The 16,317-nt window shown below is 37.3% G+C and overlaps 1 protein-coding gene across 1 annotated transcript in view; it reads right to left on the reverse strand.

The window, feature by feature from the left end:
* Positions 1 to 758: 758 nt before the first annotated feature.
* Positions 759 to 16,317, reverse strand: part of LOC134754125 (BTB/POZ domain-containing protein Tiwaz) — a 29,155-nt gene continuing 13,596 nt past the window's right edge. The window contains exons 2-5 of the mRNA XM_063690204.1: positions 15,865 to 16,034; positions 11,279 to 11,484; positions 4,804 to 5,405; positions 759 to 3,550 (exon numbers count right to left, since the gene is read on the reverse strand). Coding sequence (XP_063546274.1) covers positions 5,257 to 5,405; positions 11,279 to 11,484; positions 15,865 to 16,028 — 519 coding nt within the window. The 5' untranslated portion in view covers positions 16,029 to 16,034 and the 3' untranslated portion in view covers positions 759 to 3,550; positions 4,804 to 5,256. The remainder of the gene's footprint in view (positions 3,551 to 4,803; positions 5,406 to 11,278; positions 11,485 to 15,864; positions 16,035 to 16,317) is intronic.

The following is a 16,317-nucleotide window of genomic DNA, read 5'->3' on the forward strand; positions in this document are numbered from 1 at the left end:
TCCGCACTAGTGCGAGAAAGTAGCACCATATGTACTGTAAAAAAAAATTGAAAACAAAAAGCACTAGTGCGGAAAAGTAGTACTTTCCGCATGATATGGCGCCGTAGGAAACGCACTTTTCAAGCACATGCATTGTAAAACTATAAGTAAGGGTTCCTAGTTGTCTACGGAACCTTAAAAAGTAAATTAAATTATTTTAAAAAAATGTGTATATTACAGGGGCAGCCAATATCGGAAAAAGAGCTAATATTTTAGCTGACTGTTAATTTTACTGTAGTTTATAGATGTGCTGCTATCCTATTTATTGAACATCTCAAATCTTATTAAGTGCCCTATGTATCAACGATCATTAATGTTTACAGGTTTTATAATTTTGATTGATGTAATAAAACAAATAAATGAATAACAAATTAGTTTTATTTACTTATTATTAGTTTTATCGACTACCAGACAAGTGACAACACATCAAGATATCGTGTTTGTTTCCGACTAGTAAGTCCACATTTCTAATTTTACTACAAATGCCTTACATGTAGGATTTTGATAGTTAATATTATTTTCGAGCACCTTGATTATAACTGCTAGTGTTCCAACGAACTATACTGTACGTATATGGTGCGTATATACCGGCTTCTCACGCCTTGCCCATTATACTAACGTGGAGTTCAATTTAATAATCGCGTATTGACTTTATAGGTCATACCGAATAACTTTTATTATGGGACCAATGCCGAAATCGCGAAAAATTTGTTGTCTGTTCATACATTTCGACTAATGTGATGCCGACGACTTTTTTTTGTGATTTCGGCATTGGTCCCATAATAAAAGTTGTTCAATATGACCTAGAAAGTCAATACGCAGAGTACGGGTGGTTAAAATTACACCCTGAATACATATTATAGAGAAATTCTTTTTGTTAGGCTATCAGAGAATAGTATTTTTGACGCATAGTCTAATACGCTAGTTATGAGTATGATGCTTACTGTACAACTGTAGAAATGCCCTTTGTAAATTCTATTGAACTCCACTATAGATTGTCACGCGATTGGAGCATTCACATTTTCCTTTGGGACAAAACTGGACGTAGTGGACGTGTTTTCAACTGCCCGTTCAGTTACTTGTACCCAGCAAGCATACGTGTAGGTGTAGATGTAGAAAAATCCTGAAATACGAGGGCCGTTAGATCTTTTAAAAAAACTTTTTATAAAACGTTTTTTCGGTAAGTGGCATTAACACTGGCTGGCATAATCTTTTAAAAAAAAAACGAATTGTCACTTTAACCATTGCTTAACTGTGATCGCCTATACATTTATAACAACTATGGAAAAATCAGAATTTCGTGCCGGTATTAAACACTTTTATGAAGGGTTGCGGTGCTGCCACAATAAAAACTGAACTTGATTCTGTTCACGGCACTAACGCACCAACTATTTATAACTGGTTAAATGATTTTAAACGTGGTCGGTCAAGCACATCTGATGCTCCACGCTCTGGTCGCCCAATCGAAGTCAATACTGAGGATGTTGTTGAAGAATTCCATAATATCGTACTCGACGACCGCCAAGTAAAGAAAGGTGCGCGATATAGCTGAGAAGATAGGCATCTCCACTGAGCGAGTACATAAAATCCTGCATTTGGAACCAAAATTATCCCCCACGAAAGTCCTCTTTCATCAAGACAATGCCCCAGTGCACACCTCAACTATTGCAATGGCAAATAAACACGAATTAGGCTTCGAGCTAGTTCCTCGTGCTCCGTATTCACAGGACTTAGCTCCGTGTGATTATTACTTTATTGAAAAGATGACTTTGAGGACAAAAAATTTTAACAAATGAGGATTGTATCGCAGACGTGAACGGCTATTTTGCAGAACTCAACAAATCGTATTCTTTGAAGGGGATAAAAAAAATGGAAAATTTCTGGAATAAGTGTTAGGCCCTTGAAGGAGATAATGTTGAGAAATAAATGTAATTTGTATAAAAAACTTATCAAACGGCCCTCGTAGCTCCGAGTGTCGCGAGTTCAAAGTTGGCCTTTGGGCACGTATGTGAGTAGCCGGCTTATTATAATTAATTAGTACAAATTTTGCTCCAACTCTTAAGCTCTTTCATTGTACATTTTTCATTCCAAACATTTCTTAATTTAAGAATTTTGTTTACTTAAGCACTACATGAGTATTTTATTGTACATGTTGACTAATTAAGTAAATTTATAATTATAAATCGAAAGCAGCTTAGATTTCCGTGTTATAAATTGAGCGTTTCTTAAAAAAATGCCACTCATTAATATTGTTTTTTTTTCCTTTATTCATAAATTTTATGTTATTTCTACTCAGAATTACGAGCTCTTTCGATCCTAATGAGATAAAAATTCCCAGTTTTTTTCCTATTGAGTTACCATTATCCCATATAGGTACTTTGTATGGCGGTAACAAGAAGGCAAGTTTGAAAAATGCATGAAAATTTTGCTAAAGTTTTTTTATCCTTTAAAGAATCTTCCTTATCGATGAAAATGGCTCGCGATCCTGACTAGAAATAACACAAAAGTGGCAGAATAAGGTCACATAAAAAATGGCAAAAAGAAGCACTCAAATCATTAAAGAATATGTAGTGTACGTCGTGTGTGTGTGTGTGTGTGTGTGTGTGTGTGTGTGGACATATCAACATCTTGATTTAGATATTGCACCTTAAGAAGTGTTCACGCGTCCAACAACATGTTGTCCTTAGAAATGAAATCATTACTTACTTTCTTTTAAAATGTAGTATAGTGTTCAGATAATTTTAAACGTCTAGTTTGCTAAGCTACTTATGTTTATGACTCAGACCACGTATATGTGTAATGTGCATGTGTACACTCCATTTCAGTCTAATTAGAACCTTTACATAAACAAAATAAGTAGCTTTTCTTTTGTTTCATTTCTTTCTCAAACATCTTCAAATTAATAATAGGAAAATTTTGTATGGTGGTGGCTTTATGAGGATAATGCGAAGGAAGCCTTTCACAAAACATAGGCAATAACAAAGTCAGGGATCATACACTTTTGTGTCAAAAAAAAGTGTACGTGTTACACCGTATGTAGTACATATATATATATAAAGTTTATCTTAGGAGATAATATACATACCTACTTAATAAATGTATTATATCTACTCGTACATTCCAAAATAATGTATTTACATAATAACTAAGTTAGTTAGCCTCGAAAACATCGGGTTAAGTAAGTATAATATTCCTTAATCACCAAATATAATGTGAGCAAAAAAGCGCAAAATTGTCGCGGCAAACGGGGGTTAGTTTAACAGACTCACAAAAACTCTTACAGAGCGAAGTAAGTAATTTTATTGAAAACCGTTGGTAATTGAGTTTATGGCCTGGGCGGGTACCTTATAGTACTAATAACCGATTCTGCTTACGATAAATAAAAATAGCTTAAATAATATAGTTAACTAATTCATAAACTACTCAAAATTGAAATAAAAACAATGACTTTTCAAACAAATAACGGTTACGTAGTGCGTTTTCTTTTTATATCAGCATCTGTACAGCTAACCTGGAAAAGTTAAAAACAGTTTATTTTTAATTGAAGCCAATACTATTAAACTATTAAGAAGTAGGTACAAAAGCTGCAAAATTGCATGGACATATAATGAATAGAATGGGGTCCCTTTGTTTGACATAATTATTGAAAGTCATAGTACATATAATGATTCATATTAGTCATAATTCTGAAACCATTAACTTTTCAGGATTTTCCTAAGGTTATCCTATAGATAGGTTAGGTTTGTTTTATGGCAATCCTGAAAAGTTACGCGTTTCTGAGAAAAACCAAATTATGACTAACAAAAATGTGGACAAACAATACATTATGACTTAAAACTATATGGGAAACAATAGAGACCCGAATAGAATTCATTCATACACTTTTGCAGCTGAGTGTACATACTGTGCATAGTGGGCATACGACATATTTAAAATAAATTAGCGTTCGTTCGTTAAAAATGTTTGGGTCTGGGTCATATCGTCCCGCAGAAAGCATAGAATGAGTAGAGAGCAGAGAGAGAGAGCTTAGCAATGAGAAGAAATATTCAATCTTACTTATAAGACGGTTTTCACATTGGATACAAACCGCCCCCTGGTGTGTGACTGAGACAGCTCTATGGACGTATTTAGGTAGTGATGTCCCACACGTGCAAGTGGGACATCGCTACCTATATAGGTACGTGCATAGAGTTGTCTCAGCCACACACCAGAGGGCCTACCGCGAACATCGAAATTCGCAATTTGCGGGCATTTTTCGCTTTTAGGTATTCCAATTAAGGCGTAATTAGAGTGACAGAGAAAGATGCCCGCAATTTGCGAACTTCGGTGTTCGCGTTAGTATTTCTGAGCGGCGTAATAGCAAACCAACTTATGCATTGGTTGTCTATTCAAAGTTTGTACGGAACCCTCAATGTGCGAGTTAAATTATCTCCCACAAGACCGTTTTAGGACGTAGGTACCAAGGTAGGTACGAGTAGGTAGGTAGTTAGGTCAATTAAGGACTCGAAGAATGTGAGCCACAGCCATGGTTATTATTATGGTGGTTAGTAGATGAAAAAAGGGTTATATCGATTGTGGCAACAAATAGCGGCAGCTACCTTAGTTCACGATGACCGCTGCTGCAAGCGCGTCCGATAGGTACTTCAGTTTTCTATAGATAGCATCACGTGATCACCGATGACCCGTCATACTCGTAGAAAACGAAGTGTCGGAATCAATAGTGAATGGAAAAATGATTGTATCGATATCGATAGCGGCAGTTACCTCAGTTCACGGCCACCGCTGCTGCAGACGCTCGCGCTCCTGCGTGAGCAGCTCGGACTCCTGTTTGAGCCGCTCGTTGACCTCGCTCAGCCACACTCCGTCCAGCTTCACGCCCTCTTTGTTGTTCTTCAAGAAACAGCGGCAGTTACCTCAGTTCACTACCACCGCTGCTGCAGACGCTCGCGCTCCTGCGTGAGCAGCTCGGACTCCTGCTTGAGCCGCTCGTTGGCCTCGCTCAGCCACACTCGGTCCTGCTTCACGCCCTCTTTGTTGTTCTTCAAGAAACAGCGGCAGTTACCTCAGTTCACGACCACCGCTGCTGCAGACGCTCGCGCTCCTGCGTGAGCAGCTCGGACTCCTGCTTGAGCCGCTCGTTGGCCTCCCTCAGCCACACTCGATCCTGCTTCACGCCCTCTTTGTTGTTCTTCAAGAAACAGCGGGAGTTACCTCAGTTCACGACCACCGCTGCTGCAGACGCTCGCGCTCCTGCGTGAGCAGCTCAGACTCCTGTTTGAGCCGCTCGTTGGCCTCGCTCAGCCACACTCGGTCCTGCTTCACGCCCTCTTTGTTGTTCTTCATCTTTGTCAGGACGAACACCATATCTGAAATTTATTTAATGTCATGGGTTACATATGTATTTTCATCTTCGTGAAATTAAAATGTTCATGTTTTTAGCAACCAGTTACTAGCTTCTGTAATAGTGTGGTAAAAATTGTGCGATATACACATGAGTATGTACACCGAGTAGCAGGAATCATGAATTTCTACATAAGTACATACATCCAACTTTCATAGCGTTTTTTACCATGTTTTAATGATTGGCTATTTATATGGGGATTTATGGTTCAAGAACCACAATCAATGGTGAGTCAAGACTAGTATACCGTTATACTCGTAGGTGTGATTTTCTCAAGTAATTATTTTCCAATTCAAGTGAAGGATTTTGTTTCATAAAAATGAGCAACCATTTAAAGCAATGGTACATAATAAAGTATTGATTCTTATGTAGTAGTATTCGTCCAATAATAGGAAATGCTATTTCGCAAAGACCGAGCATATTGCAGCTTCCATAATGCCATTCAAATTGTTTAGCATAACAAGTGTAAGTTACTTGTGATAATATAAGGACCAAACCACCTAAATAGGTTACAAGTTTCTCTTCGCTCGCAACGGTATGAACACTTTCCAGTTAGATGAAGCATAATTATAAATTATTGTCTCTCTCTTGCTTCCTACTCAAAAAGGATGAATAGATGGATGAAAAGGATGATCTTTTTCTAAGACAATCGATGATCACGTGATGCTGTCTATAGAAATTTGTCTCACTTAAAGTGGTATTCCACTTACCCGGTGTCTCAATTATTCAGGTATAAATAAACTTCTGTCTCATTTAAAAAGGGTCAAAGAACAGAAAGTGTATAGGTAATACTCACTAAAGAGGGTTCGTTTAACAGAGGTGAGAATAGAGGTTGTTTCAGTTATAGAGGTGGTCAATAAGGTATTTTGTAAACATTATGTATGAGTAATCTTTAACAATGAAAAGGTAAAATAATCCTTGTCCTTCAGAACATTAAGAACTTTTGTCTGTTTATTTTTTTTCTTTTTCATTATATTTCGAATGACATTACAAAGGATACATTTTGTCTCATTCAATTCGAAACAGACTTCATTGCGCCTTACCATTTTAATAAAAGGACTTTTTTTGTTTTTCATATTAGTTAATATCAAGAGCGTCAGTTTCAACTTTCAATGCTTTTAACTATAGTTTGGTCTAGAAGTCTTCTGGAAATCGATTTTCGCTGATGTCGTCTCAAACATGGACATGTTTGGTATCAGTGCATTCAGTGTGATGTCCTGAACACAAATATCTGAACCACCTTTGTTAATTATCTGTAATCCGCATTTTTAAAGCTTTCTCAAAATTCAAATAGCCTCATTTGACGGGCGTTATAAGTATTCGGTTTTGAATTTAGATTTCCTTCATCCATTGAATCAGCCACACCTCATTAATCCATTTTTCCTTTACAGCTAAATTTTCAGCCGAGTTCCTGTTTTATACCTATTCCTTTTCCCTTTATGCGAAAGACAGACATCCACAACCATCCGTTTAGTTATTCTGTTGAAAAAGTGTTTTTATAAATTTTAATGAAAATTGTCGTCATTTTATACTCCGGGTTAAATGTGACCCTAATTACCGAACCGAACCGAACCGAAATATTTCTTGTATAAGTGCTAAAATACACGTGTAACGCAGAAGAAGTTGTTTTACTGCAAATTGGCGTCCCTGAGATATTTGTATTAATGACGGTCTATATCCCGGTCAATATAAATCTAGTGAAACTAACCGTGAATCATTCAAAATACAGTCTGTCTCAATTATAGAGGTAAATGTGACTATAAAATCGAAAATACTAATTTCAGTTATAGATTTGCTTTGTCTCACTAACAGAGGTAATTTATCAAAGCAAAGTATCGGGACCCGGGTATGGAGGTTTCTCACTTACCAGGTCCCACTTAACCAAGTTTCACTGTAAAACGCTCCACCGCGGTCATGACTGGGTCACAAGAAATCTATCGAAAAAACTTCAAGCCGTCGTATATGCCTGATATTGGAGGATCTGATGGATATAATCTGTGGGTATGAATGAATAAGTAAGCAAGACACGCGTATCGCGGGGCTGGCTTTCGCTGTGCTAATTTTACAAATCGCTATGCAAATTTACCTGTTCAATCGCGTTGCAGGTGCATATTTAATATAGCTTACTAAATATTGCAACCTAAAGGGCAATGTAAATTTGTAACATTTGTGAGGTACTCTGAGAATGCTAATTCATTAAATGCTTTACTGACTAGGCAAGGTAACGATGCTGGGAACTTTAGGAAAGCCTGTCGTATGTTAATTAACGACTGAATTATATATATTTTTCCGGCATTCGGCAATTTTACTGGACATAATTAAAAATTAACAGATGAAACCATAACCAAGTTGAAGTTGAAGACTTAACCATAGGTAGTTAATATTGTCTTTGGTTACCGCGATAGTCATTCATGCATGAAATAAAACGTGATATATTCCGTCTAAATAGTTTTATTTCATAGGCAATGATAGTATATAACTATAGAGAGGTTATACTTATACATAAGGAGCACAAAAATACTTCCATATTTATGCCTATACCTACGAAGAAATCTGTTGTTTTTGATTAAATTTCGCATTCCATTCATCTTTGTCATACTCGTTGCAAACATAAGCTTGTCTCTTTCTCTTTCGCTTAGCCGGAGTTCGTTAGCACGTGCACATTTCTCGCTATGCCCAGGTCCCAGGTGCGACTAAAGGCAACTTGTACAAATAAGCGCTTCAATTTTGGAACGCCCTCTGATCTGAGTTATAATAAATCATTGTTCATAGGTAGTTGGTTAGGTATTCCAAGCAATAAAAACAATTTAGATTTAGACTTTCCGGTCAATTCGAACGTGATAATTACTATATACGAGAACAATACGAGATCTAATAGATACGTTATAGTTTAGTTCTCAACTAGTTATCTTTTGCAGTTCGATTCGAGAAACCAATTTTATTGTCATTTCACGCTACAATTATTGTGACGTTTTGGGATATCCATTAGATATCCATTGGATGTCTAAGTAATATATATTTAAAGAGGACATTCGGAATAGCGGAAATGTTAAATTTGACATGACTCGTTATCGTTTCCGTTTCATATATAGTGAATAACTAGTTGATATCTAATTCATTGTTCGAATTGGCCCGTTTGGTAGGTACCCTACAATTTTGTATAACATACTTATTAATTTGTTAAATAAGTCATTTCAAAGGCTTCTAAGTTGTTTGTAACGTTTGTTTAATTCATATTTTGGTATACCTGCCCAGAAGCTTATTTATTACACAATCGTTCCATTTAACAAAAATTTATTTTCGCCTTTAAGCCAAGGCGTACACTCGTACTGTACCTATATATTAGGTGTTACGTGTGAATTTTAAAATAATATGGAAAAAAATTCGGTACAAATTTCGAACTACTCGCGGATGCTATCGGATGACATTGAAAATGAACATCAATAGTAGATTGTTAACCGAGGAATTAAAGTCACTCATTTCTGCCGAGGTATTTTGAAGAAGAAGAAATTATGCCTTTCACCCAAGTTAAACACTCTACTTTTCATTTCGAATACGAGGAAAGTAAAATGCATGTTTTACTGCACGCATGCATGCACTAAGTATACATTTTTATAGTATTTCTTGAGGGTACTATCAATTAACAGTTTAGGCAAAAGTATCGTTATTTATGGAATGGAAAGTCAAATATCAGAATGGAAATTGTATAACAAATCCATATAAACTCAAATTTCAATTGCTTATCGTACAAAAATTTAAAAAATCGTACTTTGAACGTAAAATGCTCTAGTGCAGACAAGTATCATTTTCTGCACACCTTTTAGAACAACAATGACCCTCTTTCAGAGCATGAGAAATGAAAAAATAAAAAGTACTTAAATAGTATCTAGTTAAGCCATTGTTCGTCCATTGAAATCGGAGTTAAATCTTTTTTAGTTCTACTTTATAGATCCGTGACCCTAGACCCTGAACCCTAGACCCTGGCCCATGGACCCCAGACCCTAGACCATGAACCCTGTACCCTGGACCCTTGACCCTGGACCCTGGACCCTGCACTAGACCCTGGACCCTGGACCCTAGACCCTAGACCTTAGACCCTAGAACCCTAGAACTCGACTCGACACGACAGCTCAACCCACCTTTTTCCCACCATATTCGATATTCTATATCGGTTTTCAAAAATTTGGTATGATACGATACCCCGTAAGCTCCTGCACCTTTTGACATCAATGCCTTTCGTCTATCTTTATAACTTTCGGAAATATAGCCGAATCTCACGCTTCGGGGTAACTAATCTGATAATCATTCAATGACAAGGGCACCTGCCCAGCCCACGGTTTTCAACAGATTCCAAAATTTTTTTTTCTAAACGATAGGCAATCTATCTGCCTCGGAAGCTTTTTAGTTTTTTTCGATATAGGCTTTTGTTTTCAGAATAATTTACTTTCTGTCCGAAAAAACAGGAAAATTATCTTTTTTTTTTCAACATTTTCAATTTTCCAAATTAAGTTACCAACCGATTCCTGCATTTTTTAATATCACTGCCTTTCATATATCTTTGTAACTTTTGGAAATATAGCCGAATTCTCTCTCCCACGAAAACATTCTGATAAACATTTTCAATGTTAAAATCTAAGTATGTAAATAAAATAAAAATAATCATCGTTATTAAAATAAAATGCATGTGAAAACAATGCATAATTTTAAATTCTATTTAGGAAATTCTTAAAGGCGTAAACTACAAAAACAAGGGTTTATGAACACTACATTAATTAGACTGTAATGTCCCATGTGCCGTCACTGCTGCCTGCAGGCCTAATTAGCAATGTAAATAATAGGTAGCTATATAAATAGAACAAGTAAACAATATAATTACTTAGTATAAATTTAAAAGTGGAAAAATTACTGCCTTGGGTAAGACATAGCATCGTTCGCAGACGTTTCTGCTTGTTAAAAAATAATATAATTACTTTAACGAGGTCTCTAAGTAAGTCTAGATCTAAGTACGTTTCGTCCGTCGCTGCGTTCCATAGACAAAAATTAGTTCGTTGCTAAAATGCCAATAATACACAGCTAGAAAATAAAAAAGAAGAGGAATGAAATATTCAAACTGTAGAAAGCGTTAACCTATTATATACTCCCTTTATGGGCAAAGTGTGATGAAAAAATGTTCTTGTTTAGTTTGACGCCTAAATACTATAACCTATGAGTACCTGGTTTATAAAGAAGGTGGCGCACTCTGAAAGAAGATGTAGGAAAATCTATAAATATATTATAATCCTTTTTACATGCTTATATTTAACTTGCAATGTACCTACATATGTATGTAACTATGGTGGTACGGGTCAAATCTTGCAAGTTAAATTAACTTCCCTTCCCGTACTCCGATGGAGCAGAAATTTTGCATACGTATGTAAATCGGATGACAATGCAATATTATGATGAAATGGAGCTGATCTGATACTGGAGATAGGAGGTAGCCATAGGAAATCTGTGATAAAACAACGTAATCCAATTGTGTATGGGGTTTTTAGAATTATCTCGATGAGTATTAGTTGCCTGTGGAAAGAAAGGTACAGTCAGCAGTAAAAGCTTGTACCAAAAATGAAAATTTTGTCAGAAAGCTTATTTAATTACCAGGACACGACATGGACGACTATATATATATATATATATCACCGGGAAAGTTGCGCTACTTGCGTTAGTACTTGCGTTGCTTTTATTGGTCGATAGACTTTTAGGTGGCAAATGAATTAAATATAATTTTTAATCTTGGTTAATTCTACCACCAGGGCAATTGTACCGGACTTGCACGCCTTGTATTTTGCCATAGCTTACGGTCTAACTCGAAGTACAATGCTTCGTGTAGCAGCAAATCCAAGTTGGGGAAGTCATCAGGCAGCAACAGCTTCTTGTTGCGCAGGAAGTTAAGAATGTGCCGGAACATGCCGCCATCGCGGTCGATGAAGTAGTGCTGCTTCAATGTATCTAGGACTATGGGGATCGTTCCGTTGAACATCTTCCCAAGCCTTGATTCGGGGTAGCTGTAATGGATAAAGAAATAGGTAAATATTACAAACTTTGAATTTAATTCAATAATTATAAAGCAAATTTCAGTAAGACAACGGTATTCTAAAAATTGTAATCGTGTTTATCTACCCTACTTATTTATTGCTAGGTGATTCAATCGTCTGAACTCTACGACGCACATACACATAGCATTATGGGCAAGTATTTATTATACATTCATCAGCCTTAACGTAGGTATGATATTAAAATGGTTGGAGGATAACTTAGGTTTAAAAAACTTTGTGAAAAATATTGTGTGTTACAAAAACTTAAAAGAAAAGAAAAGCGATTTTATTGCGTTTTCTGTGGCGCTTCTTGTTAATATCCATTGTAAAAAATTACCTAATAACTCTCTACCCCTAAGCCCTATAACTCGCACTCAATTTTATAATACTCAATGGGCATGACGTATGAATATTTCCCCCTAGCAAACTTCGGCTCCGTAATTTCGCTGAGCACGGCGCCACATATGCGAAGTAGGTACTTCGGTGATTAACTTCTACTCTCTTATCGTCACTTGCACCATTCCACTAACCCGGGGTTAACCGGTTAAACCTGGAATTAGCATGGTTACCGGTACAATTTAATACTAGGTTAACGGTTGAACCGCTTAACCCCGGTTTAGTGGGATGGTGCAAGTGTCGCTTAGAAATGTATGCGTATAGGTACGTCGTGTATAAGAAGAAGCTAGGTTTACATAGTTTGGAGTAATACGTTAATAACGATATTTAAAAAAAACAAGTGACGAACAATGGACTAATGTGCTGTGACCCTACTACATAAATCATATATTTCCCCCCATTTACCCTACTCCATAAATCATAGAATCATATATTTTGGATTTGTAAGTATCTATCTACGTACTCTTATTGTAATTGTGTTGACAATCCTTATTGGAGCTATAATTTTATTTTCATTAGTATTGTTATTATTTTCGTTGTTATTTTGACGATCATGATAGAAATTCTTATATTTTTGACATTAATAGTTTGCATTAATGTCAAAAATATTATGTAATTAATTATGTAATTGTCTTTCATGAAATAAATCATCTAATCATCTGATCTAATCTAATCTAATCATACACAATTTATTGTATGGTTAACTCCTGTCAGGTTGTAAGAAGGGGGTTTGAAGTTTAAAAAGGGCATCAATAATTTCTTAAAGTAACTGTATTTTTTTATTGTGACAGTTTTATTGCTGACTGCTGTACCTACTTCTTCTCATTTGCATGTCTATCGAGTAGGTACTTATTGAGACCTTTCTAATAAGCCTAAGCTCGATGTGTTTGTGTTTTTCCATCGAGGAGTTCCTGGCTACCTTCCGACTGTATCATCAGATCACCGCCATGTAAGCATTATTATTGCATTGTCACCGGAATTACGATAGTAAGTACTTACACTCCAAATTTCAACTCGATCAGATACCGGGAAGTGGTTAAAATTGTAATTACAATATTTGAAGCAGTATACAAAAAAGATAGGTAGGTAGGTATATACGCAGTGAAGCTAAATAAAAGTGTTAAAAAAACGACTGTTACACTTTTGTCATTTAACTTTTCTTAAGAAATAAATAATGTCGATTTTTGACCAATTAACCATCCCTTTACCCCTACACTAAGAATATTTACAGATGGCTCAAAAACAAATGAATCCGGATGTGGTGTCTTCTCGGAGGACCTACATATACACATCTCAAAACCTCTGGGTGAACAACACGGTATTCCAAGCTGAATGTGTAGGAATAATAGAAACTTGCAATGCTATATCAAGACGACAAGTGAAACACGAAAACATATATACTATTACTGTCAGACAGTAAATCAGTACTACAAGCGCTATCCAGCGACAAACTCACTTCAGAGCATATACTTGAATGTCATCGGAGCCTCACTGGAGTGAGCAAAGAAGGCAACAAAGTAACAGTTCAATGGATAAAGGGGCATAGTGGATCAAGTGCAAAGGATGCAGCGGATGAACTGGCCAGGAAAGGTTCAGAAACGGACCCGAGCCCATTATACCCCAACCAATAACTTACATACACAACCAACTAGTACAATAAATACTGGAATGAAATGGGCACATGCAGGTAGAAAAAGGATATTTTACTAGAAATGAAATACAAACTCACCAACATACTACTGAAAACACCTAGACAACAACTACGCAAAATAGTAGGAATAATTACAGGACATAACACACTAAACAAACACCTCCACAATATGGTAAAAACAGACAGCCCCGTGTGCAGAGCGTGCATGGAAAAAGAGGAAACAACAAAACACATTCTCCTAGACTGCAAACATGTAGAAGTATACAGGAGCAAATACTTAGGAACTCCGTGCACACTTAAATAGGCAGTTAGCAACCTGATAACATTGCTAGGCTTCATGGAGGAGCTGTAGGCCTAGCAAATGATTGACTACCCATCTTTTACTAACTGTATGAATTATAAGGGGACGGGTGGTCTATGTCGCGGCGAGATACTGTCGCGCCGATCATGTGCTAGCCTGGCTGGGGTGGTTAGAGTAGCGCTACCTCGTTTCACGCAAAATAGGCACAATAGTTGTCGAGTTGCGGAAAATGCCCAGAAGCACTAACTAGCTAACTAAACCCCTAAACTGAAAAGAAAAATGAAAAGAGTATGGACGTTTATAAAGGGAATCAATAAAATACAGGTGAATTAAAAAATATGCTGCCCTAATTCCTAATTCCAGACGAAGACGCGAGCAAAAGCTCGTTATAAAGTATTAACAGCACAGATAGCATTGCATCGATTCGACTCAACGAACCTGTTTGAACTATTGGCATCAATAGATAGCAAAACTGAAAAGCAGTAATGTAGGTTACAGGCTGGTGATAAGCACAAGTACCTAAATTGTAATTAAATCTACTTCACAAGGTATGATCTTAAATAATAGCGTAAGACAACCATCATCAACAATTATAAGGTCCCTATCTGTTTTGAACTCATGAAAAAGATTACATTGATTTAATAAATTACCTAGGTATTTAAAAAATCTACATATAGCTGACACTAATCGCGTGAAAACGGATCCCATAATTTATCGAACCATTACCTGACAACAGTACTTAAAGGAACTGACACATAAAAACCGGACAAGGACTCGCCCAACGAGGGTTACGTACTTTTTATTAGTATTTGTTGGTATAGCGGCAACAGAAATGCATCATCTGCGAAAATTTCAACTGTCTATCAGAGTTCATGAGATATAGCCTGGTGACAGACAGAAAGACGGGCGGACAGACGGACAGCGGAGTCTTAGTAATAGGGTCCTATTTTTACCCTTTGGGTACGGAATCCTCAAAATGTCCGACATTATCTTTGGTGCTTACTTTCATGATTGGCTGATTTGGCCGTTCGGTTTGTAAATTTATTGTCCGATTGATTTTGTCGAAGCGAAGACATGAGTAACGGTCTCTTACACATATACAATCGGCAGGATATTTTTTTTTTTTATGTGCCCCTCACGTGAGTTGATTAAAATAACCGAACGAAGGGGGGGGGCTGCGGGCGGCGGCACGGCCGGAGCGGAGCCCAGCGCCCACGGCGGCGCCGCCGGCTCCTCGCCTTGCTCGCTCGCTCGCAGAAACAACACTCCCCGCAGATAAAACGTGCTTATTTACTACCAGACCTACCCACGCACATACCTCTAAATAAAACATATACAACGTGACTTCACTTGAATCTCACAGCAGTCGAAAGGAAATTACGATCTGATGCGACGGCCAAGAGAGCGCAAAAGTAAAATTTAACAATTCGCATAGGTATTTTGTGAAGCTGAATAGCAAATTTGACTACTTTTTGACATGCCATGGCTACCTCAAAGGCAATAATTGGTAAGTCAACTTAGTTACTCACTTATGGTCAATGTCGCGAAATTGATGCCTGCAAAAAAATTCTACCTGATCTTAGCACAGAAATAAATATACATAAAAGACGCAAATGCATCTACTTCGCGTGTCCGAACCCCGACCAAGCGTCGAGGTTGACCGTCACTCTTTACAGTCCACGCCACCGGTTGTTGCAGCCGGACGTTAGTGGAAACTTAAAAAATGCTTCGTTGCATGCTAATTAACTGCAACAGCCCAAAAATTGCGAGCACCCAAAGGCAAGAACATATTTTCTATCACAGATAAATAACTTTAAAATTATATTATGCGTAAATTTTGTATGAAAAAGTCGGCACGCTTGGTTTCAATACAAATCGTGGTATTTGCGTCATCTAGCGTATATATTAAATCCGTGGATCTTAGTATGATTAACTAAGGCTGAAGAATGCCTCGAGTCTTAAATCCGCTATTTGTACTAAAAAAGTGAAATAGTGCACTAACGCAGTGAGCGTCTCCAATGACGAGGTGTAGATGGTGCCGCCGACGTCGATGTGCACGGGCGCGTTGAACTTGGTGGTGGGCGCCACACGCGGGATGCCGGCGATCGGCTTCTTGTCCATTGAGCTGCCGTCCGGCGCGGGGCTGCCCGGCTTCACGGGTAGCATCCTCGACTGGAGAACAAAAAACAAATTTAGTAAAACACGAATGAAGAGCATTCGGCATCGGCTGCAGGTCGTCTGAAAGAAACGATCATCCAAAGATCCATTGGTATCCATATCCTAAGTAAAATAAGTTTTTAACAATTTAAAAAAGAAAACTTAATTAGACACATTTCCACTACACATAGCTAATGACTATCGTGGTATTCGCAGTAGACAAAACTTAAATTAAAAAAAACTAGTCAAATCGACTCATCCGTTTGGGTGCTACAAAGCCACGAAAGGAGACTCAGAT

This window comes from Cydia strobilella, chromosome Z (assembly GCF_947568885.1).
Source record: "Cydia strobilella chromosome Z, ilCydStro3.1, whole genome shotgun sequence".
NCBI lineage: Eukaryota > Metazoa > Arthropoda > Insecta > Lepidoptera > Tortricidae > Cydia > Cydia strobilella.